The sequence below is a fragment of the Medicago truncatula genome, chromosome 6, assembly GCF_003473485.1.
Source record: "Medicago truncatula cultivar Jemalong A17 chromosome 6, MtrunA17r5.0-ANR, whole genome shotgun sequence".
Lineage (NCBI taxonomy): Eukaryota > Viridiplantae > Streptophyta > Magnoliopsida > Fabales > Fabaceae > Medicago > Medicago truncatula.
The window spans coordinates 7,001,073-7,027,658 of record NC_053047.1 but is presented as its reverse complement, the minus strand read 5'-3'; the positions used below and the strand labels follow the sequence as shown (position 1 = coordinate 7,027,658).

Genomic DNA, 26,586 nt, shown 5'->3' with positions numbered 1-26,586 from the left:
AAGATAAGGAACAGTGACTAGGGAATAAGTTGTCACTTTGGTTCACTATCAACAATAATACTACATCAGTGCTTCTCTATAATTAGTAGTTTAATTGATCGTATGACTATTATTAAACTTATCTTTTATGTACATATGTGTTTAATATTAAATTTGAATTTTCTATGTAAATTAGAAGTATTTAATATTAATAAAAATATCCTTAGAAAAAAATATATAACGTAATTTACAATGAGGGTTATTGTAAAAGTAAAAAAATAGGTCTCGATTGAGTACGGTCACAATCCCGTGACAATATGCGGTCAATGTCATCTTGACCATTCAATCAAAGCAGACTTTTCAAATTTTAACATCAGTATTTTAGAAATATAAAAACGAAACTTTACGTTGAAATATGGACCGTCCGATCTTGATTTGACGGCTTGGATGTGTAGCTCCACACATTACACAATTCATATTAAAAAAACAGTTTCACAAAGTAGGCTTATAAGAGGTAGCATCAATCAACTATTATTATGAAGCCATTAACACTAATGCAATTAATGCAAGTACTAAGTAACAACTATCTTAAAGCTTCATTTGAGAATCTAAAGCTCATTCAGATAAGTCACAGTTACCAAACAAACTTGAACTGGTAGGTCCAATATTGTACTTTGGTTTTTCAGCTTCTTGGTTTTGTCACTGTACTTGTACTGTTTTTAAGACCCTATGACAATTTTATTCTTTTTCTGTGGATATTGATTTGTTTTTGTTGGCTAGGAAAAGCTATTATAGTTGGATGGAAAATTGAAATTTTAGTGTAAATTCTGTAATACTTGTGTTCATTTTGTCAAGTGTTTATATTTCTTAAAATTTCAATTTCTTAGATTTTGACTAATAATAACAAGATATTAATACAATCTTCTTCTGTTTCTGTTGGAATTGGTTTGTTTATGTTAGCTAGAGAAAGCTGCTATCATCATTGGTTTGAAAACATAAATTCTAGTGCAAATTTTGAAACATATTTATGCAGAATAATGATATTGCAGCTCTTAAATTAGGAAATGGATATAAATATATCTGCAAGATTTGGTTGTATTTTGGAAACCAATTCCTCAAAGCTTGATGGCAACATAAATAGCAAGTATTGGTTAAATTATTCCCCTCAGAAAATTTGCATTGTAACTACTGTTTTTACTTTGTGCAATTGGTACCAACACACCTAGTAAAAAGGAAATTCATTTCAAATAGTTTCTGAGTTTCAAGACACTGAATTTTTTCTTTATAATAAGTTTCTTAACCTTTATTCTTTTCCCTTCTTCAGGTTTTCATGGCTGCATTTTCAGTATGTTACAGAACACCTTACAAGAACACATGCATAGTTTTTGGCAAAGATTCTATATACAAGACCGCGACAAAATTACGTGTTCAGTGTTCATCAGAGTCTACCTCTACTGAGTCTGAGAAGAAACTAAGATCGTTAGATTCTTATTTTGGAAAACTACAACATAAAACAAAATTACATGTTTCTGATGCATCAAGTGAGGTGATGAAGGTGCACCAAGAAAATGGTCAATCTGAATCAAATCATGAACTTGAGTCTCTTGATGAGTATCTTGGCAAGCTAAATAATGGTAAAGTGTAATTACTTTTTGGTATCGTAGTTTCTTCTCATTTTAGTCCTGCAAATGACGCTTAAAATCGCGGATAAAAAGTTATGTTTAGTGGATGGTTAATGAGTTGTGACACCTTGTTATATTCATCAACATTTACCGAACGTATCAAAATTGTTGTTGAAATTCGTTGTCAACTTTGTGTCAAAATTCATCTATAAACGTTTCTTGTAGTATTTTCTTAATGCATGGTACAAAGATAAATATGTAAATTTTTTGTATGCAGGCATAAACCAAGAATCTCTTGTGGCATCTTATGTTGAAAATTCCAAGGATGAAAGTTTAGCTCCGAAACAAATTCTCAGCCAAGATACTCAAAGAACAAATTTTAGGAAACCAAATACTTATGTCAATATAAGAAGAATACAAGGTGTTAGTGGTTCAATATCTGCTATAGATTCACATGATCAGCTAAATGATACATCCAGTCTTTACCTCATGTAAGTCTTGATCTGTCATAAATTCTTGTTTTGTCTTTTCAAACTCTACTCTTGTTGGTAGTACGGAGCGTGACCAATAATCACGGTTTAATTTTTCTAATAGCAATTATAGAGTGAAGAAGTAAGTTGGTCCTCAAAATTGTAAGCATCGATCAAAGATGTCGGTTTGACCAACACTACATTTTTAGGGATGTATTCGTCAATATACAAAATTCAGGGGCTATTTTGACATATGCATACAATTTTGAGGACCAATTTACCTATTTTCTCAATTGTCTATCATCTTACATATTATAAATAACTCTTTTTCATCCCTCTATGTTGTTATGTTTGGTGCAGAGGTATATTGGCATCAGTGAACATTGGAGTGTTTCTATTTGAAATTGCAAGTCCTATAAGGAATAATAACTTAGAGCTGTTTTCACTTCCAATGCTATATGGAGCAAAGATAAACCATTTGATCATGGTTGGAGAATGGTGGAGGCTTATAACACCAATGTTTCTGGTACAAGATTGAAAATTGGGTCTGTGTTTCCATTCCACATATATATACATGAAACTAGTCATAGTCATCATCTAGGCGAATCACATCATTTAACTCTATTTTCTGGTACAAGATGGCATTCACTCACTCGATAAAGCCATCTGAGAAATCAGAAATATAGTGCATCAGATGTATCCAATTGTTTTTAAAAATCTACCAACCGACTGGTTCAATCGATTGAACCAAGAACCAGGTCATTGGTCGGATGGTTTCATGCCGGATACATTTCGGTCGGGTTGAACTAGATTTAGGCGGGGTTTGTTCAACCAATTTTAATTTTTTTTAATACTTTTTTCTTTCTGATTTATCATTTTAAACCGATAGAACCACTAAACCATGACCTAAAAGTCTCGCCGGTTTGATTTCTAGTTATGTTTTTGATGAATCTCATTGTGAACTTGCTTCATGTGTGCATCTTAGCAAATTTTCATATGCAGCATGCAGGGATATTTCACATGGCTCTGAGTTGTTGGGCCCTTGTATCATTTGGGCCTCAAGTTTGCAAAGGCTATGGTTCATTTACATTTTTCTTGATCTACATACTTGGTGGAGTTTCTGGCAACTTGGCAAGTTTTCTACATACACCAGATCCAACTGTCGGTGGCACCGTAAGTATCACTCAACAACTCACACAGTCGATTTCACCCATTAAATGGTCTTGGCCGTCGATTTCAGATTGTCTATCTCACAATAGACATTCAGCAAATCTTCTTTAAATAATATTTACAATTGATTTGAAGTAAGACAACCAAGATCAATAACTGCGTCATGCAGTTACTGCATGGAATCCAAATTCGACTTTAGTTGTCTTATATGAATTTGCAATCAGGGACCTGCATTTGCAATAATTGGTGCTTGGCTCATGTACCAAATTCAAAATAGAGATGTTATTGAAAATGATGATTCTGATAATCTATTCAAGAAGGCAATAATTATTACAGCTCTTGGTTTCATCTTATGCAACCTTGGTCCAATTGATGAGTGGTATGTATGGCTTACATTATTTACAGAAAGTATTTTGATTGATATAACACAAAAAAAATGATATATATACATTCGGAAATGTTCATCGAATTGAAAAATATGAATATTTATTAGGTGGTTATTCATTTGTAGGTCACACTCGGGAGCAGCTTTCACAGGCATGGCATATGGCTTTCTAACTAGTCCGGCTCTTCAGCTGGACGAGACATCACCTGGTACCGATGGAGAAGGACTCAAACTTGTTACAAAATACGGTGCTTCATGCAAATCACTTGTTATCTTTGCCATATTCGTCGTTGTTTTAAGTTCACTTCTTTTGTTTATGGATCCCCCTCTCAATGCATTGGCATCTGTTGTAGCCTTGGAATATATGTCAATATTTGGCTGAACTGCATGAGAGCTTTATATGTAATACACACACAAAAGTTTTTGATGATCTTTCTAAAGATAGAGTATAATATATATGATTCCAAAACATGATCCAACATGGATTTGATGATTTGAAGTGATATTTTGTTCCAAAGCTTAGGCTGAATATAGAAATTATGAACATGAATTGAATAAAAAACATACGATTCCCCTACCAATACCATTGACGCTTCTCACTAATTCATATACAAAATATCATGCAATAAATACAGATTGCTGATACAAATTTGTTGACAGAACTAAAAAACAAATCCAAGAGTTGTCTGCTACTGAAAGCAAAGCCGCGTAACCTCTCTCAAAAGTGAGGGAAGAATCAAGCCACATAAATACATATGATGTTCTCATATATAATTGAAGAAATCACAACTGCCAGAGAAAATATTTAATAGCCTTTGAATCGAGTTTTGTTGCATAGCTTGTAGATCTAGTAGAGGCACAACAACAGAAAATTTAATTGGAGAAAAAAAATCAAAAAAAGAAGATGCAGGTAATCAATGATAGAATTAGATAAATGGCTTAGATTTTGTTATATCATCTTAATAAATTCAATCATCCAGATAATGAATATGTGTGCCGTTCAACAAAAATGTATATGTGTGCATGTGCGAATATATCTTAAATATCTAATAGTAATAAATAGATAGATAATGAATCATTAGATTACCAATTCTCTGTAAATGCGAGATAACAGGGATGCATCGGGAGATAAAATTTCAGAGAAACAGCGCCGCAAGCTCCTTGTAATTGTCAAAGTGAGTGCAACTCAACACATTTATAAGGGTTTTATCGGAGGAAGGGTTTGTGTTAGGTTTAGAGCTGTCAAAAAAACATCAGATTGAAAAACCCATATGTTTTGGCCTCCTTTATAGGAATCCTAATGAAGTGGGCTTTTCAATCTGAGGTTTTTTTGACAGCTCTAAACCTAACACAAACCCTTCCTCCGATAAAATTCTTATAAATGTGTTGAGAAGCACTCAATTTGACAATTACAAGGAGCTTGCGGCGCCGTTTCTCTAAAATTTTATCTCCCGATGTATCCCTCGCATTTACAGAGAATTGGTAATCTAATGATTCATTATCTATTATCTATTTATTACTATTAGATATATTTAAGATATATTCGCACAGCCACACATATACATTTTTGTTGAACGGCACACATATATACTTGCATGATTGAATTTATTATATGATATAACAAAATCTAAGCCATTTATCTAATTCTATCATTGATTACCTGCAAAGCTACTTGACTAGTTTCTATTATTAAGCATCGATCACAAGGTAGTGACTGAATCACCATGTTACTAACAAAGCTATACTTGGCATGTAATTTTACAGTATACATCACCAACAATTTCAATATTTACACTCTAATCAATTTTGTGGACAAAATGTATATATTCATCTTGTCCATCTTCGCTGGACCCTAAAAAAACCAGTTTTCATTAGTTGTAGCAGTAACATATTCATGCTTTGACAAGATATATGTATGTTGTTATCCTTAAGAAAACTTGCAAGAATCCAAATCTTAATGCTAATTGGTTTTGAGAATTACCTTGCATCCAAAGACTTTTACCATAATATATGGGAACTCGCTCTCAGTTCTTACAACACCTGAGCTTCGTTTCACTACAAATATTAAAAAAAAGAAAAGTTTAAACTGTTGCAATAGAAGCAGCATTAAATTCTTACAATATTGATAGTAATCATACAATGAACCATGTGCATTTCTGACAGCATCCGAACATTATTTTCCCACAATATGAAAAGAAAAAAATATTAACCATTACTGGCATAAACATTAGATATCTGAAAAATAGCAGGAAATTAAAAAAATGCATGAAAGTGCATCTTAGCAATCAAATAATAAAGCAAAAGAATGTAATAGTGTGAAATAAAAATGCGTTTCATTGCAGACTAGTTTACATATACCTCAAAATCAACATCAACATTGATTCAGTTCATGCATGTAGCATCAAAATCAACATCAAAGCTAGAAATCAAAGACATACATATTTTCTTTCTAGTCATATTAAACCTAAAAAAAATCAACATCCTACAACCTATCAAATATTTTTTTTTACTTTCCAAATGAATTTATGGCTTTAAAAAAGGGTATGGAATCACAATATATAATATTAATATGTTATCGTCCCACTGCATCAACAAACAATACAAAGGAGCTGGATCAAATCAACAAAATGAAAATAAGGTTATAAGGAAAAAACAACAAAAATGAAAATAAGGTTATAAGGAAAAATAAAAAAAGTTTAGAAAACCAACCTAATGACAAGATTTGTCACTTGAGTTATGGTGAAGATGAATTGAAATCGATTGAAATGAAATAGCATGCATTGTTTTTTATTGCAGCGTCACAACATAAGCATTTGGATAAGTGAGGGAGAGAGATAGAGAGAGAAAGACTAGAGAGAGAGAGATTTTTGTTTGGATTGAAAGTGTAAGACACCGAGGCTAAATAGCGGGGGAAGAGGGTCAAAACATTGTATCTTCTCGGTTTAAAACAAATGGAAATTTATGTGAAAGGAAGGATATAATTTTTTTTAATGTTTTTATTTTTTTAAATATATACTAAATGGAAATACTTACTCACTTCCTTATAAACAGTATAATAAATATAGATTTTTTTTTTTTTTTATAATATTAACATGTTGATCTTTTTTCCAAATATAATGAGTAATAATTACAAATTTAAATTAGTATTGTTCCTTGTATATAAAGTATGAAAAATATAACGAGGTACAATAGTTAAAGGGTATCAGATGTATTCAAGATGGATATAACACCAATAAAAATTTGTACCCAAAAAAAAAAACCTAAGGAAATAAAAAAAAATATATTAGATATTCATGGGAAAGGACCAAGGGGCCTGATATTTGTAACTCATCCTGGTGCACCTAGTGCTTGAAGGCCTTTTTAGTTAAGTTAATATATTTCATTTTAATTTGTTTTTTTTAAATAAAGGGACTAAAATTAGACAAAAAAAACTTACAAAACTAAAGTGTAACTCTCAGTGTTTAAAATAAAAGTTACATATAAGTAGAAGTGTCGGGGTTCGAACTCCAAACATGACGTTTGGTCTAATTATTTTGATATTTTTGCCGATTGAGTTAGAAATTGTTAATAAAATAAATGGATATTTTAATGGAAGGAGAGAGGAAAAAAGTTAGACTAACTAAATAATACACCCTCCGGTCACTAATATAAGCAAAATTTCACTTTTTAGATACATTCAATTAATGATGTATGTGGTATTTATTGTATATCACATACATCATTAATTGAATGTATCTAAAAAGTAAATTTTTGCTTATATTAGTGACCGGAGGGTGTATAATATAACATTTTGTGGCAACTCATAAAAATGTATTGATTATTAAATTTCTTATTTTTAGGATATAATAATTATCTTATTAATTTTTTTTTATAATAAATTTTGTATTTATATAATATTAATTTAAGTATGTTATTATTATTAGCATTAAGAGTTTCCATTTAATTATTATTTAATGCTTCATCTGGGTAAAGTCCTAAGAAAAAGTTAAAGTATTTGATCTGAATTTTCACCAAATGGTTTTGAACAAGAGTTTCCTTTTATCTCTTATATAATACCCCCTCCGTCCCATATTAAGTGAGATAGTTGACCAAAAAAATATGGTTCTTCATGCAAATCACTTGTTATCTTCGAGAATTTGTAGTTGTTTTAAGTTCATTGCTTTTGTTTATGGATTTCCCTCTCAATATTTTCTTTATAATATGTTTCTTAACCTTTATTCTTTTCCCTTCGTCGGGTTTTCATGGCTGCATTTTCAGTATATTACAGAAAACCTTACAAAAACACATGCATAGTTCTTGGCAGAGATTTTCTGCTCAAGACCGCGACAAAATTACGTGTTTAGTATTCGTCAGGGTCTACCTCTACTGAGAAGAAACTAAGATCATTAGACTTTGAACTATCAACTTCAAAATTAATCACTTCGTTTTGTCCCAAGACTCGTGCTTGGGGGTCGTTGACTGTCAATAGAACCTCAGAAGGCTTCTAGAAACGTCAAGAGCGTTCCAAACATAACTTAGGGCCCACGTTGATTGGGGCCTAAGTCACGAAATACAAGCCCATAAAAAGCTATAAATACCCCTCATGAGATCATTCTCAAGGCATGACCTACACAGTTCTAAACCCTAGTTTCAGATATTGTACTCACTGCAAGTACATATTCTTATTTTGGAAAACTACAACATAATAAAAAATTACAAAGGAAATGGTCAATCTGAATCAAAACATGAACTTGAGTCTCTTGGCAAACTAAATAATGGTAAAGTGTAATTACCTTTTGGTGTTGTAGTTTCTTCTCATTTTAGTCCTACAAATGACGCTTAAAATTGTGGATATTTACGTTTAGTGGATGGTTAATGAGTTGTGACACCTTGTTATATTCATCAACCATTTATTAAATGTAATTAATCATATATTTGAATTGCATTAACCATCCAAACTGTAGTTGAAATTTGTTGTCAACTTTGTGTCAAAATTCATCTATAACATTTCTTGTTGTCATGAGAGTTTAACACAAAATTCTTCATGTTGTAGCATTTGCATAACACATGGTACAAAGATAAATATGTAATTTTTTTTGTATGCAGACATATACCAAGAATATCTTGTGGCATCTGATGTTGAAAATTTTAAGGATGAAAGTTTAGCTCCAAAACAAATTCTTAGCCAAGATACTCGAAGAACAAATTTTAGAAAACCAATTTATGGGAATATAAGAAGAATAACAGGTGTAAGTGGTTCAGTATCTGCTAGAGATTCACATGATCAGCTAAATGATATTCCAGCCTTTACCTCATGTAAGTCTTGATATCTCATAATTCTGTCTTGCCAGTGGCGGAGATTGATCAATATCGACAATCTATTTTTTCAATAACATTTATAGAGTGAAAAATAAATTAGTCCTCAAAATCATAAGCATCGATCAAATTTATTTTATCTCTATTGTTAGAGGTTATGATGTGACTTGTTATTAGGACATGTCATGATTCACATTGATCCCATATTAATGTTAGCTCAAGGACAACTTTTTTTAGTAATTGCAATTGTGCATACACTGACTACTTGAAAATTACTCCATGAGAGATCTAAGTTTATTTGAAAATTAGTCTCCGATGTGATGACATTAATGTGGGATCGACCTGGAGTAATCGTATAGTCTCCCTATTATGACCTGGGGTAATTGTAAAGTTAATTGATGACTATTTTGACTGACACTTGTATGCTTAGTTTCCCTATTATGTGTTAGTGTTGATGTTGTGTTTATACTGAATTGTATGGCTGTATTCTTTTGCAATATGACTAGTATATCATTAAGTAAGATTACATAAATTATTTCAAATAAGTCAAGTCCCTTGCAGGCTCCAGGTTCAGGCTGGATGGGATTTTCCTAAAAGTGAAATCCACATGATAGTAATAGAAGTTCCGGCTCTAGCCTCATTGATAGGTATTTTTGCTGGATAGCTAGAGGAATGTTTCGGAGTTACTCCACCTAATCATTATGTAAAACCAACTCAAATTATTTGTATGCTACACGCTAACCTTATTAATTTATGAATATGATAACATAATTCAGATACATATAGTATATAGACTGTAGTGATCCTAGATTTCCCCTAATCACTATCACCCTAGAATAAGTGGAGCACACTGAGACAAGGGTAAGAAGAACGTAGTTGAGTGATTATACTGATATATGTCTCATATATTTGTATTATGTACTAGTTTTCATGATAATTGTACACATACTATGTTCTTTTATATCATGTACTTTTTAGGTAGTGCATATATATTCAAACAGATTATGTATTTTGTATGCTTCAGATTGTACTTATTATGGAATTATCAGACATGTGTGTAATGCCTTTTCATTTAGACAGAATTTGTGTAGTAATTTATTGTTTCCAGTACTAAGTTCTGTGCTCTTGTAAATATTCTAGAAAAATTTATTTTGGGTGTTACAAAAAATATCCAGTATATATTAAGTATTACTAGTCATCAACTATAAAACATATATCATTAATGTCATAAAAACTAAACAAAAATTGAATAAATTAATTTATTTTTATAATAGAAATTTTTTCGATTTTGCAAGGCAGATGCATAACTTTGACAAAACAAACTACCATATTTGGAAGGGCAGTTAAGAGTGACTTGACCAGCATTGTTAGATATCCAACTGAGTTATTTTACCATCTAAGGCAATTAATATTTTACCATCTAAGGCAATTAATATTTATAATTTCTGCAGGAAGCAATGATTACATCGCCAACTATCTTCAACCTCAGTTTTATGATAGTAACTAGCTATACCAACCTAACAAAAAGGCTTAGGTTGGTATAGCTTGTTATTGTCATAAAATTTAGGTTAAAGATAGTTACTGATGTAGTCATTGCTTCCTGTAGAAATTATAAACATTGATCACCTTAGATGGTCACATAACTCAGTTGGATACCTAACGTTGCTGGTAAAATCACTCTTAAATGCACTACCAAATAGTTTAATTTGTTCTGTAAAAGATATGCATCTGCCATGTAAACTCGACGAAATTTATATTAAGTAAATACACTTTATTCAATTTTTACCTATATTATATATATATATATATATATATATATATATATATATATATATATATATATATATATTCATAGTTGGTGACTTATAATTTTTATTTATTTTCAAATTAATGGAATGCAAGTAAAGAATGTCCAACTACAAAATAAATATCATTTAAAAGATAAACTTTTAAGTAGATCTAAGCATTGATTTTTAGATTGTATGATATTAAAATTGTAAGCCGTCTCGCAATTTTATATCATGATTATTGTTTGATCTAGATTCCATTGCAAAAATTTATGTAAAACCTGAATTAAACCAAACGAAACCAGAAAAAAAAACAAAAATCATTTGGTCGTTGAACCAACAAACTTTTATTTTCGATCTTTGATTGCATTAAAATAATTTCTACTAATCAATATATTCAGGTCGTCAATAAATAATTTCAATAGTAGTTATTCCATGTTCTCGTAACACTAACCTAAAACATAGTATGAATTTATGGGGAAAAAAGCTCTTACCATAGGCACTTTTATTGTAACACAAGCTCTAGAATAAAGCTCTCCAGATCTACAATAAGGTCTCACAAGAATTTGAATTAAACGCTTCAAAAGATCAAACCAGGGACAATCCACTAATAGGAGGAATATATGAAAAATGGTGGAAATACCTTACCATTAACGTCACACGAAATTGGAGGAGTGAAGAACTTAGAAATTATTTAGATGATCAAGATAGTGATATGATGGTGAAAGTGGTTTTGGTTTGAGAGTATGTGGAGAGAAACGTATGAGTTTGATGGAAAGTAAATTTATAGAACCATTTTAAGAAAGAGAAACGTAGATGAGGTGGTGTGGCCAATGAGAAAGAGACACATGTTGTCTTGACCAATAGAAAAGAGGCATGCACTGTCATGGCTAATAAAAAGAGGCATGTGTTGTCTTGACCAATGACAAAGATGCTTCATTTGTCTTAGCCAATAAGAAGTAATATGATTTGTCAACAATAAAAATAAGGGGAGTTATCTTAGCCAATTAGAAAGACATGTGGCATGAGAGTAAAACTTAGGAGGGAAATGAAATTCAAAATTCAAAAAACGGCATTCAAATGAAGTTACAATGATCATTCATTAAAGTCATGAAATACAAAAAGCAAATAAGAAACGGTAAATTGTTGATCTTCTGATTATTGTTGATCAAATGAACGAAACGGTAAATTGGATTGAATTAATTATCTTGATTAGATGAGGAGTAGCTGACATGTACCAAGTCCAAAAGTGAGGGTAAGTTTATTGATTATTGTAGTATCCAATATGTGTGTGTCTATATATATATATATATATATATATATATATATATATATATATATATATATATATTAAAGGTTATTTAAATTTTTATTACAAAAATTCAAGAGTGGCATGCCCTTATGCATCCAACTTCCCTCCTCTTTAATATAGGATAAATATCTTAACAAATTAGACATATAGTTTTATTGGTATAAATATGTCAACAAATTGCATATATAATTTTGATCTTATCTACTAAATATATCATTTAATTTATACTAATTGATATATATATATATATATATATATATATATATATATATATATATATATTATCGTATCAAGATCTTTTATTGTATGATTAAAAAAATATCATTTTACACTCTAACCAACTACAATAACTAGTTAAGTCTTCAATAAAAGGGTTAACTTGACGAAATGTAAATATCGGCCGGATGCCTTAACTTCCCATCCCTTGAACGCTTATCCGAGTGCCACCTTAATGTGTCGGCTGTCTTTGAACACATAAAGAGTCTTTTCAATCTTGGAATCAAAGGAAAATGTCTTAGAACTTTGGCGGGAACCTTGTGAGCTTTTTTAATTTCGTCAGGCTCATTAGCAACTTCAGGATATTCTATCCACCTTGATGCGCCACAAATATGACATGAGTCATCTTTCTCGTGCTCTTTCCAAAACAACATGCAATTTTTGGGACATGCATCAATCTTTTTATAGTCTAAGCCCAAATCTTTTATCATAGATTTTGTTTTATTGAAAGAGACAGGGATGTCCAAATCTGGCATAGCCTCTTTCAACAATTCTAAGAGAGCAGTGAATGATGCATTGCTCCATCCATGGAGGCATTTCAACAAGTAGATTCGAATAGTGAATGATAACGAGGAAAAACTTTCACATCCAGGATACAACTCTTGATTTGCATCATCAACTAGTTTATAAAATTTCTTTGCATCTTCATTTAGCCCTTCATGTACTCTACCTCCATCAGCGACATCTTTAAACGTCTCAAAAAGTAACCCATTAATATCATCATGAGATGATGTTTCGTCATGACTATCACCATCAAGATCCATAAGACTTTCATCTTCACCGTGATAAATCCATTCCATGTATCCTTTTACAAATCCTTTGCTACATAAATGGTCGAACACTACATCTCTGGTTTCCCAACTATCATTGCAACATACAGCACAGGGGCACAAAATCTCTTCTTCTTCAACCATTCCTTTGGTGAATGCAATATCCAAAAAGTAATTAACACCATCCTTGTAACTTTGACTATGTGGAGGCAACGCCACCCAATCCTTCTTTATCATGTTTGGTTTACTAAAATGAAATAAAAGTTTACTATAAGCCTATTATTAGTTTATTACCGTAAGCCTATAAGGGAATAACTACAATAAGGCATTATAAACCTAATAAATGCATCATAAAAGTATTTTAACTAAACATAAGATTATATATTATATACATTTTAGAGTTTTTTAAGTCGACAATTAAAAGGATAAATTCAAGCTGCTGAGGAATATTACCCTTTTAACTTTTAACTAAAATACAAGCTGCTGAGGCAAAATCAAATTGAAGCAAACATTTCCATTTTTAGTAAAATAATATCTTAAGCATGTATGAAACATATACAGCAACAAAGAAGTTAAAAAACTTGAAAATAATACCTGAACACACCAACGCAAGAAGCAGCAATACATCAACACAGAGAAGCAAGAACGCAACAACCCCGAAAATGCCGTAAACGTAGAACAGTGCTGCAATAAACCAAAGACGCTTCAGCACCAATATTGCCAATACAACAATATTTTACTTAAATTAGAACCTATTAAGCACGGATACGGATACCGACACCGGACAAAAACACGCTACTAATTTAACAAAATCATATAATTATGTGTAATTATATATGTCAGTGTCGTGTCGGTTTCGAACACAACGCGTGTCTGACAACGGGTCACGCCTAATCCAAACATGGTTCATAAACTGAGTTTCAATATAATGAAGAATGATTTAAATTGACATACTGTTTATGCATAATATGAAACAACACAATCCCGCTACAAATCTACAATGAATTATTCAAACATTACACATGTAATCAACTAAAGAACATGTAATCAACTAAACTCATGGCAATTACATTCAATTTCAATTTCAATTAAAGAACAACGGATGGAATTGGAAACCAGTGGCAATCAACTAAGTTACTAAAGATGGAAAACTCATGGCAATCAATAAAGAACATGTAGAAAATTCATACACGACACAAAAACAGTGAACTCATACACGACACAGAAATAGTAATTTTGTTTGTAAAATCAAATTACACATTACGCGATGAAAAATGATGATCGAAACTGTAGAAAGCAGTGCTCGTTCACATGTTAGCATCAAAATCAAGCAGTAACACGTAATTGAAGGAAAAACCATCTCGGAGATTGATTTAGGGTCTAGGGTTTCGAAGTGAGTGATTTTCACTGAGAATCAAAATAAAAAAACAAAACAAAAACAGTGCAGAGCGATTTCGAAAGCATGAAAGAAGAATTGAAAGCGACTAGGACTGAGAGAAAACCTACCAGAGAAAGAGAGAGTTGAGTAGAATAGAGTCGCCAAAGTTGAATGTTTGAAACTATTGAAATTTGTATTGACTCAGACCCAATTGAAAACAGTGATGGATGGAGGGAGAGTGGTCGCGGTCGCAGCTCGCCGGCGTTGGCTTGGTTCCGGTCGATTGGCTTGTGGTGGGAGAAGAAAGAGAACGTGTGTTCTCAAATGAAAGAGAAAGGGAAAGATGAAACGTGAATATCAATGTTTTTCCCTTTTTACCTTTGTTACCAAAAAAAAAAAACGTTAATATCAATGTTAATCAATTAAACGATAATATGTTACAATGTTATATTATTGTTATTATATTATTATTATTATTTATTATGTTTTTTTTTAAAAAAAATTAGTCACTTTGGTCCCTGAATAGGAAAGAAATTATCACTTTAGTCCATGAATGCAGATAAATTGCAAAATAGTTTCTGAATGTATACTATGTTAGTCAACTTAGTATCTAAATGCAGACTTCGTTAATCAATTTAATCCCTGAATTTAGACTCAGTTAGTCACATTAATCCTTGAAATTGACTAACAGAGTCTACGTTCAAGCACTGTTTTGCAATTTCTCTGCATTCAAGTACTTAAGTGACTACTCTTTTCTGATTCAGGAACTAAAGTGACTAATCCCAAAAAAATTATGTTTTTTTTTTATTTTACAAAATAAAGATTTATTATTATTATTATAATTATTACTATGTGTTAATTACAAAATAAAAAACTATATTTTTTTTTACGTAAAGATATATTATTATTATGTGTTAAAAAAAATTTATTTTATTTTTTTTACATGATGTGTTAGCAATATTTTGTTTTGATTTTTTTATTTTTTTTAAGAATGATTGGAGGGAAAATTTGTATTTTGGTGAACAAGTTTAGAGGGAAGATTGCCACCAAAAATTTGATGTTGTTGAAATTTTTATAAAATAATAGAGTAACGCTCCAAAAATGTCCCCAAAAGTATTTAAGGGGACAATTCATGATTGTTACCAAAGAAATAACAGAGTGACGCTCCAAAAACGTCCCCAGAAGTATCTGAGGGGACAATTCATGACTGTTACCAAAGAAATAACAGACTGACGCTCCAAAAACGTCCCCAGAAGTATCTAAGGGGACGATTTCCAAGGGTTGCAAATTTTTATCTAGAGAAGATCATAAAACGTCCCCTTAGAGACTTTTAGGGGACAATTTTTGCACATCCCCTAAAAAAGTGTTGCCAGAGACAACAAATGGTGTAGTGGCTCATGACCATAAAACAACTATTTTTCATCAGTGCCAACAGCAGCATCTTCAAGCTTTAATGTGATATATGTATGTTGCTATCCTTTAATTAGAAAACTAGCAAGAGACAAAATCTTAATGGTATTATTCAAAAAATTAAACTAATTGTTTTTCGATTACCTTGCACTAAAAGAGCATGTTCATCATTATAACTCTTCAATTTCCACTGCTATTGAAGAACTCAGTATCAGCTCTGACAGCATCCGAACATTGTTTTCAAACGATATGAAAATAAAAAATACACATTCTCTAAATATTTTTAATCAAATGCAGATGATTGTTAGTTTTCAATAAATGAATATTTGAAATATGAAAACATGGTTCAAGAACTTATCGTTCTTTTCATAACTAAATTGAGGAAAAAAAATACAGAAGACCAAGTTTTATACATCAAGATAAAGATAAAAATAAGGAAATAAACTCCTAGACTTTGTGCTAAAGTTAAACAACAAAGATTCTATTAAAATGTTGTAGCATAAACTTTGAATTACATTAATCAAGAAAATGTTGATTAATGATATATTAAGCCGTAGACACACACATCAATTTCCTAGTATTTGTTATTGTGTCTTTGCACTTTTCATTACATGCCTTTTCCTTAGGTGCAACCCCTTTAGATTTTGCTTATTTTTTAACTGCAACAAATTTTACATTTGGACCATCAATATAACTCATTAGCTTCCTAGACATTTTAAGAAAATTCAAAACCACTTTAAAGAAGATAAAGACTATTATTGAAAAGAAAAAGCAGGGAAAAAAAATAGCAAAACAAATATTAAAGTTAAGCAAGTAATGAAGAAACATGAAAGTTCTAAGAACAATTTTCTATTTGAACTTGAAATACTTACATTGTGTCTAAAGTTTAACCAGAGATAAATTCAGAAGGCTAAGCATTTTAGATAAAATCAATTGATAATATCACTTAATTCCTTTGTTATGTCTAAGTTTCAATCATAAATAGGATAATATGTATGAATTTAGCCTCCATTAAATGTATGCAACATCCAGCAGATATGTCTCAAGGTAACACACACACAGTTGCTTAGATGTCCCGATTTACCTGGTTTCTTCATAGCAGAATGACCCTTATCCGCTAAGAATATAATTTTATCTCTTAAATTATCCACATTATTTATCCACTTTATTACATCAAAATCCATCTTTTAAATATTCAAATGTTTCTCCGAACAAAATCAACAATAAAAAGTTGATCATTTGAAACAATCAACTTAAGAATTGTTTCCCAAAACCCATCTGAAAACACTGCCCCAAAATAGTTCTCTCAAACCCATCACCCATAATCACTTACGATTTCTCCTTGCCCTCACAAATAATCCAGCAGCAAGTCATGCACTTCCTTCTAGTACTCTATTGAGTGTTGGTTCAACATAGCTTTATGGGATAACTTAACTACCTTCACCAACAACTGCCTATACTCAGCTACCTTCACACACAACTGCTTATACTAGAACTTATCAATCCTTTGGTCCCTCAGATGGTCCTTATCAATCTTCTGGTCCCTCAACTAATCCTTTAGGTAGTAGTCAAAAAGGAACACTCATTACTTGAAATGCCTGATCGACACTGATTGGCATGAATGTCAGCATCAGTTAAAAACAAGGGAGTGTAATGGGTGTTACTTCTAACTACTACCTGATGGCCTAGTTGAGGGACTAGAAGATTGATTGGGACCAGCTGAGGGAACAGAGGATTGATAAGGTCCAGTATAAGCAATTGTCGGTGAAGGTAGTTGAGTATAGGTAGTTGTTGGTGAAGGCAGCTAAGTTATCCCATAAAGTTGTGTTGAACCAACACTCAATAGAGTATTAAAAGGAAGTACAAGACTTGCTACTGGATTCTGGGTGAGGGTGAGGAGAATTCGTAGGTGATTATGGGTGATGGGTTTGAGAGAATTATTTCGGGGAAGTGTTTTGGGATCGGTTTTGGGAGAGAATTCTTAAGTTAATGGTTTCAAATAATCAAATTTTTATTGTTGATTTTGTTCCTAAAAAGCATTTGAATATTTACAAGATGGATTTTGATGCAATTAAAAGGACTAAGGTAGATGATTTAGGAGATAAAGCTAATCTACAAAAGTTATAAAAAAAGAATTAACAAAGTTTAGTCCAAACATAATATACAAATTACAAAATAGATCCATCTCCCTTCAAAAATGAAACTAAATTAATAAATAAAAAAGGATAAACGTACTCAATTCCTGAATTGCATACTATCAAAGTAAACAACTTGATTTAGAACTCAAGAACTAAGATGATTTCTCCACTGTGCAATGATCATGCTATGTTTTTAATATTTATAGATGACTTCTTTCATTTTCTATGTTATTTTGTTTCATAATTTTTATTGTTACTCACCATTTTCCACAAGTCTTTGAAAGTTGGACAAATAATAATGCTACATCGTATTTTATATGTTCATTAGATATGAACATAAATAAATACGATAAAATTATTATTTCTGATGATGACACTAATTATTCTTTTATGATTATGGGCATTTAGTAGCTCTACTGGTTTGAGCTAATGGTCAAGGAGGTGAAGGTCCATGGTTTGAGAAAAAAAAATTACTAAAAAATTAATATACTAACATTCATTATTCAAAAAAAGTATTCTCTTAAAAGAGTTTTATATGAGATTTGAACTTCCTCTCGTGAAGTCACAAAGTCAAATTCTAACAATTGATCTTACACCTCATGGATTATAACCATCAAAATGGTGAATGAGGTGCAACATTGGGTACTTTTCGTGACAAATGTATTTAGTTGATTACATATGATTATGGTTAAGTATATAGGGTCTAGAGGCTTCGTGCATATAAACAAACAAACAAACGATTATTGTTTGCGTTCAAGCCTTTTTTTTTTTTTAAACGATTGTGTTCAAGACTTTGGCAATCACACAAATCATTAATCAATATTATTTTAATTTCTACACAAATTTATTTTGGAAATAACATAACAAATATCCAGTATATGTTAAGTATTATTAGTCACCAAGAATGAAATATATATCACTAATGAGATAAAAAATTGAATAAATTAATTTATTTACTTAACATAAATTTTGTCGACTTTTGCAAGACAGATGCATAACTTTGGCAGAACAAATTAGCATGTTTAGAAAGGCAGTTAAGAGTGATTTGGTTGGTCAGCAACGTTAGATATCCAATTGAGTTATTTGACCATCTAAGGAAATCAATATTTATAATTTATGCAGGAAGCAATGATTACATAAACAAATATCTTCAATCTCGGTTGTGTGACAGTTACAAGCTCTACAACCTACGTCCTTTGTTGAACACCTCATAGAAATTTTTTGCCAAGAACTTAAAGTAGAAACTCATCTCTTATACAAAGATTTAAATTGCATTAGCCTAATGCAATTACAAACTTAATATAAGAGGTGAGTTTATACTTTAAGTTGTTGTGCAAAAAATTTCTATGAGGTGTTCAACAAAAGGCCCAGGTGAGTAGTGCTTGTAACTGTCACAATAATTGTTTATGTTACCATTCCTTCCTGCATAAATTATAAACATTGATTTCCTTAGATGGTCAGATAACTCAGTTAGATATCTATCATTGCTGGCTAAACCACTCTCAATTGTCCTTCTAACGAGGTTAAATTGTTTTGTCAAACTTATCCGGTTGCTCTACAAAATCGCGAAATTTATGTTAAGTATATAAACCTTATTCAATTTTTATATTTTTTTATAAATTAATATAAGTTTGTTATTATTATGAAAATTGAGAGTTTTCATTTAATTATTATTTAGTAATTCAATTAGTCTTAGTCAAAAGATAAAGTCAAATGTATTTGGTCCAACTTTAAACCAAATACATTTGACTTTTTTTATTTTAAATTAAGTAAATTTTTGTATTTAAGATATAATAAACACTTTATTCATGTGTGTGTGTGAATATTTGTTTTTTTTATAATATTATTTTGAGCTTTGAAGAGTTTGTTTGTTAGTTAATACTTCATCCAATTGTAGTCACAAGTGAAAAATGCTTTTGATCCAAATTTAGATCAAATACATTTGACATTTATTTTACTTAAATTTAAAATTGAGGGAGTATTTAATATAATTAAAAACATATAAAAAATCTAATTTTTAAGAAATTAATTTCTTTCGACTAATAGTGTAATTTTTTCCTACATACATACATACATACATACATATATATATATATATATATATATATATATATATATATATATATATATATATATATATATATATATATATATATAGACACACACAATTAAATCATAAGTTATGTGATTTTTATTTTTTTTTAAATTCACCTTATAAGGTGAATAAGTGGGATGTCCAGGGTTCGACACCAACCCCTGCATAATAATCCTACCAACTGAGCTCACGGAACAATATTATGTGAAATTTTAGTTCATAAAATATCGCCATGAATGTCTTCATTTTTTCAGGAGAATCTCCATGAATATCTAAGTGGGTTCAAATTTGATATGTTATTATAATAGGTGATTAGTTCAAATTTGATTGTGTTTGACTAAGTGTGAGCGTATTTAATTATGCACAATTATGATATCAACATGTGTAAAAAAAATATGTATTCGAGGTTTATTTCCCTTGTTGAGAAAATCATTTTGAGCATTCTTCACCTATGTGCTGCCTATGGGTCTCATGTGCATGTGAGGTAGGACATTATCAAATTATGTTGCAAAATTTTCAAATGCACAAACAATGTCAAACTATCCTTGGTAAAATTTTAATGTCAAACTATTACCACTAAGATTGAATTATATAAAAGCAAAACCTGTATTAATTACTACACACACACTAAATTAAAAATATTAAAATTCATATTCATCAATGAGTTACCTACTCCTGCATTTATTTAATTTTTTAGTTTTATTTCTCTCTTCACAAAAATTTCCATGTATTCCTAAATTTGAGATGATAGTTTTTTCCATCTCATCATGCAACTTCTTCTTAAGACTCCTTTTTTTAGATAAATTATGCACAACAATATGAACACCATGTGATACTTTGCAGCAGCATCAATCGAGAAACAGACAACAAGCTACCTCCTGGCATCTTTAAAACAAATAAATGAATATTTGAACTATGACAAACTGAGTATGTATAACTCATAACTAAATTGAGAAAAAGCAAATACAAAAGTTCTAGTTTTATACATACATGACATAAGATTTTCCTAATATGTTTTGGACGAGAATTAACTGATTCAAATGAAATAAATCCAGAAAATGTTGGTTAATTAAAATATAATAGAGATTACCGTTTCCACGTTTGTTGTTGTGGCGTGCACTATTTATTACATATTTTTCCTTAGCTTCAGAAACTTTGCATTTTGTTTCTTTCTTTTTTCCTGCAAATTTTACATTTTAATCACGAATATAACTCCTTAGCCTCTTGAGTAAATTACGCAAATTCCAAACCACTTAAACTATATAAAGACTATTTAAGAAGACAAAGGAAGAAAAAAAGACAGAAAAGGTCATTAAAGGTAAACAAATAATGAAGTAAAATGAAAGTTCTACGAACATTTTCCTGTCTGAACAACAATCACAAATTCACAAACAACTTATCATTTTAGATCCAATATAATACTTTAAGTATTCATTTTCTGAAATCAACAATGACTCAATATATATATACAATTCTTAATATTTCTAAAATATTATTTTGACTCTAAAATTTTGAACCTTAAACCTTTGATCGCACATCATATGTCAACTTTCATTGTTTAGAACATACAGATCCATCCAACTATGATATATAAAGCAAAATTTCAAACTTTTGAGTCCCAAAACAATAGATAAGATTCAAACCACATAAACCCTAACCATGTCACTTTTTTCAAAAAAAAATTCATTGTCGGATCAATAGATCAGGTAGATACAAGCTCTTTCACATGAATAAAATAATTTTCTAAGACTTTTACAAAAACTCAAATATTTTGACAGATTTTTTTGCTCAAAGTCAAAACTTTCTTCGAGATCTATACTCACTAGGTCCTGATCTATCACTTTCACAAAGGAATAAACAAGAAAAAGGAAAAACCACACATAAAACCCATTTGAGGGGTTTCACCAACACAAATGATACACTAGGGGGCTTCCTCAATTTACCTTCAAACGAGAGAGTGATCTTGAGTTTAGATAAGTTGATCTCTCACTTTGGCAAGCTTAGAGCCAGGATATTGTGGATAAGCAATTTGATAAGATGAGAGAGAGAGAGAGAGAGAGAGAGATATGCAGGTTTGAGAGAGGAGAGAGAAATATTTTGTGAAAAGGAATAACATTAGTGTATTTATAGGCATGTGTGATGATTACGGGAACTAATGTAAAAAATGGATGCATAAATGAGTTGACCCATTAGCCCACATATTGGTTCGAGTCTCAAAAAAAGTTAGCCCAAAGGCAGTCAGACTTTTTTGGTCCTAACCTGTTTTGCCTATATAAAAATGGCTAATTGAATTCGGCCAAGCTAGACCATCAGGCTTTGGGTCGGCCCATTATTAAGATTTTCATTTGATTTTTGTTAAAAAATATTACAACAAGTCATACTCTAGCAAATTGATAAAAAAAAAAAAAAAAACAAAAACTGTGAGGAACTAGTATATAAAAAAAGAGAAAAATAAATAAAAAAGGAAAATAAAATGGGTCGAGTTGGGCTAGCCCATGGCCCATATGGATTGGGTCGGGTGTAAAATATGCAGCCTAATTATAAAAGGCTCGGACTGCCGCATTTATGTAGTCGGGTCTCCTCGATTGGGTTGGATCAGTCCATTTGACACGTCTAATTCTAGACCACATGTTCAAATTAGCATAGGTGTTCAAATTTTAGCCCCAAATTTTCCTACACTCACAACATTAAAAACTAATATAATTATAATATCTAAGTTTCTTTATTAACTCTAATATTTCTTCATCAAATTGGCCGCTTATGCTCTCCAGAATTAATGACCAGCAACTACCGTGCCAGAATATCAACAATTAATCCTCTCTTTAAATTTTGACAGTAAACGTTGTTCCCCAAAAATTTAGACGTCGAATAAATTTTGTTCGATTTTCCTTAAAACCAAAACTGAAATATTTTCCCAACAAATAAATAAGAAACATAGCATATGGAATTTAAATGTGTTGACAAAAATTCATTATTACCGACATAGATCACAAAATCATATTCAAAGTCAGACCAATGAACTAAACAATAAGAAATAAAAGCAAAAACAATGGAACTGACTTTTTTTGTTTTAATTTGATCTAAGTTGAGCATAACGTTTTATTACTATAGTTTGGTATAGTTTGAATTTGTAATTAAGTCGTATTTTGTACTATTGACCTATTTATAGTATTATATTAGCTTATATATGTCATGTATATAATAAATTTTATATAATTTTAATTTTAGGTAAACTCGTGCGAGTTCTCGAGTCGAGTTTATCTAGGCAAAATGAGTTGAGGTAAATTCTCGAATTGCAAAATCTTGAACCATATTCACACATTTTCTATATTTCTTTTGCATCTCATTTTGGACTTGAACTTTATGAATTGGTTTGATCATAATGAAGCTCATTCATGATGGAGCTTGACTATTCCCTCATTTCCTTTACTCTTTTGGATTTAAATTTGGTCTCATCAAGTGATACGAAGAGCTTATAATAAATATATTCCTAAAATATATAGAAGTCCTTTAGAAAAATATGCACATTTGCTACTCATAATTAACAATCATAATATACAACACGATGTTTTCAACCATTAAAGCATTGGACAAATCTTACAAAAACAAGCATTTTTTCAACCATCACATGATTTTATACAACAGATTCACTCATTAAAGCATAGTGAACAGCCTTGCAATACATATACAACACGATGTTTGCAGCGGCTTTGTAAGCATCAGTATCGTCATACAATGGAAGTCAACACTATTTGGATCACACTTGCCACGAGTTAAAAACAGAATGAATCGATATCATAACTCATTGCAACAAGAACTAAACAGCTCCCCATCATAATTACTTCCAAACAAGTTAAGAACAGAATGCAATTGGAAACCCTCGTGAAACTCCTACAAATGTCGTTCCTTCTTGTCACGAGTTAACAACTACTTCTACCATCAAACGACGAGTTTCCACCAAGCTCATCTAGCCAATTGGAAACTCACGTGAAATTCCAAGATCTTCCCCTCATTTTTCTAGTATCTAACAATTGAAAACTCTCTTTCAGAGTTTGGAATGCTATAAACGGCTTCCGGTACATGACAACCTCTTCAATTTCCTGCTTTCTACTTAATCTTCAATTTCCCCGTACTATATAGCAAATTTTATATATACTCCTAATATGTTGCGATGACAACTTTGAATTGAATAGATCAAGAAAATGATCATTAATTCAAATTACCATAGCTGTTAGAGAAATGGTTGGAGCAAGCCAGATACAATTTTAGCATACAAAGATATGAAAGGCCTCTTTTATCTATTTTAGAAATGGTTGAAGAATTATAGATTTGGGGTTGATGTTGAATTTGAGAAAGAAATATTGGAACAACTTCTTTATGTGCAAGACTCTTTTGAATATGAACTTTTGAGTGCAGTAGAAATAATTAGTCATTACCAACAGTGGAAAATGGTTACCTATATGTAAAATGTAAAGGTCAACTAAAATATCATGATGAAGAAGTAGTTCAAGGTTTATTTAGAAGGCGTATGAAGGCAAAATTTACGACAAAATTAATTCTGGAAGACCAATGTCCACCTCATAGGAAACCACTCTATTCTAGGGCTCCTACGGAACTCATTAGGTGACATTTTTTCTGGTATATGTATACATGTCTTCCGTGAAATGAGTTTAAGTTTCACGACAGAGATACATATACCTGAAAAATGTCACCAATGAGTTCAGTAATTGCCTTATAGCATAGTGGTTTCCTAGGAGGTGGACATTAATCTTTCATAACTAACCTTTTTTGTAAATCTTGCCTTCATATGCCTTTTATATAAACTTGGAACTACTTCTTCTTCATCTTGATATTTTTATTGACCTTTACATTTTACATCTAGGTAACCATTTTCCACCGTTGTTGATGACTACATATTATCTCTACTATACTAAAAAGTTCAAATTCGAAAGTGTCTTGCACACAAAGTTGTTTTAATATATCCTGCACAAATTCAACATCTAATCCAAATATATTCTTTTCCAACCATTTCTCTAACATTTCAGAGAGGGCATTCGTATCATTGTTTGCCTAAACTATATTTGGAATGCATAAATCAACATTATCCTAATACATGTGCAGCAACAACTTCAAATCGTTCAACAGGTCTACTTCTTGTCCCTTTTTCCCATACCTGAATTAATTACACACACAAATTACCTTCAACATATATGTATAACTGCATGCATGTCAGTGCTATAAATACCAAATACATTAACTAGTCTTAGTGATACGAAAAAGTAAAATGTATTTGGTACGAATTTAGACCAAGTACAATTGACATTGTTTTTTAATTTTATCGTTTTATAATGTTAATTTAAGGATATTATTATTTGGACCATTTAAGAGTTTTCATTTACTTCTTACCTAATTATTCATCTGGCCTTAATTAATTTTAAGAAAAAGTCAATTCTATTTGATTCAAATTTAGACCAAATACATTTGATTATATAGATTAATATTTATTATTACTAAAAAAATTATGAGAAATCCAATTTTTTAAGAGATTATTTTCTATGCGTTAATATTGTAAAACTTTTTTTTATATGCAATCAGTTAAGTCATAATTTTATGTCAATTTTGAGCTCATAAAATATCTCCACTAATGTCTAAATGGTGAAATATAATGCTAGTGAGAAAACAAAGACGTCACTCATCTTCCTCTCATGTTATGTAGAAGGGATATATCCTTTATACATTATTCATTGTATGCTCAATAACTACCTTTACGATCATCCTAATATAGCTGATGATTGCATGCATGAATCATAGTGACTTCAAATCAAAGAAAAACTCACTATGGTCATTGTGAAAATTGTTTGTGACACTTGCATAACATAATGAAATATGATTGGATTTGTGTGTAAAGCATATCTACCTTTACTTCTTCTGTCATAGTTACTTGTTCAATCAATAATACTATTCTCTCTTCTCTCTTAATTTGGGATCCTATAAGATAACATGATCTCAGATGAAAATGTCTTCATTCTCTTTTTCAGGTGGCCATGATACCAACATAGCTGATATTAGGGTACAAATTTCATCACCAGTTGTATTTCTTGTTCATTTTTTTTCTAAGAATACACTTTTCCCTATTTCTGAAGAATCTTTATTTTACAATGACAGAATCTAAAAAAAATAAAAATTTACAGGAGCAGAATCAAAAGTGTCATATATTACAGGGGGTAAAGCACTATATTAACCCTAAAAAAAAATGAAAAATAAAAAACCAATTTTGATTTGAAAGGGTTGTTATAATGGTTTCTTATTTTAGGAAAAGCTTGGAATTAGCTTCGAAATCGCTAGGACTTAGAGCTAGGAATACTGCAAAGTTATTTTGGCAATATCCTAGCGAAATAGTTAGGAAACATACATTTACGTATTATATTAGTTACCAGTTAGCTAGGAATTATTTTGATAGATAATTTGCCGCCCAATTCAGGCTACGGCTAGAATGATA

The 26,586-nt window shown here is 30.9% G+C and overlaps 2 protein-coding genes and 1 long non-coding RNA gene across 4 annotated transcripts; 1 reads left to right on the top strand and 2 right to left on the bottom strand.

The window, feature by feature from the left end:
* The first annotated feature begins 474 nt into the window (after positions 1–474).
* Positions 475–4,058, top strand: LOC25479746 (RHOMBOID-like protein 9, chloroplastic). 2 transcript variants are annotated; one of them, XM_013587838.3, is made up of 7 exons: positions 475–634; positions 1,304–1,613; positions 1,879–2,092; positions 2,432–2,597; positions 3,074–3,244; positions 3,466–3,620; positions 3,753–4,058. In XM_013587838.3, the coding sequence occupies exons 2-7, from the start codon at positions 1,310–1,312 to the stop codon at positions 4,006–4,008; spliced, it is 1,266 nt and encodes a 421-aa protein (XP_013443292.1). In that variant the 5' UTR covers positions 475–634; positions 1,304–1,309; the 3' UTR covers positions 4,009–4,058. The 2 variants fall into 2 exon arrangements, with proteins under 2 accessions (XP_013443292.1, XP_024630508.1); XM_024774740.2 differs by lacking the exon at positions 475–634 and adding an exon at positions 666–799.
* Positions 4,059–8,631: 4,573 nt separating this feature from the next.
* Positions 8,632–11,470, bottom strand: LOC112418405 (uncharacterized). The gene is made up of 2 exons (XR_003008621.2): positions 11,203–11,470; positions 8,632–9,613 (listed from the first exon to the last, which is right to left on the bottom strand). It is a non-coding gene; the product is annotated as an uncharacterized lncRNA (long non-coding RNA).
* Positions 11,471–12,357: 887 nt separating this feature from the next.
* LOC112418406 (uncharacterized) lies at positions 12,358–14,808 on the bottom strand. The gene is made up of 3 exons (XM_039826739.1): positions 14,573–14,808; positions 13,661–13,750; positions 12,358–13,313 (listed from the first exon to the last, which is right to left on the bottom strand). Exon 3 carries the CDS (start codon positions 13,301–13,303, stop codon positions 12,395–12,397), a length of 909 nt encoding a protein of 302 aa, XP_039682673.1. The 5' UTR covers positions 13,304–13,313; positions 13,661–13,750; positions 14,573–14,808; the 3' UTR covers positions 12,358–12,394.
* Between the last annotated feature and the right edge of the window lie 11,778 nt (positions 14,809–26,586).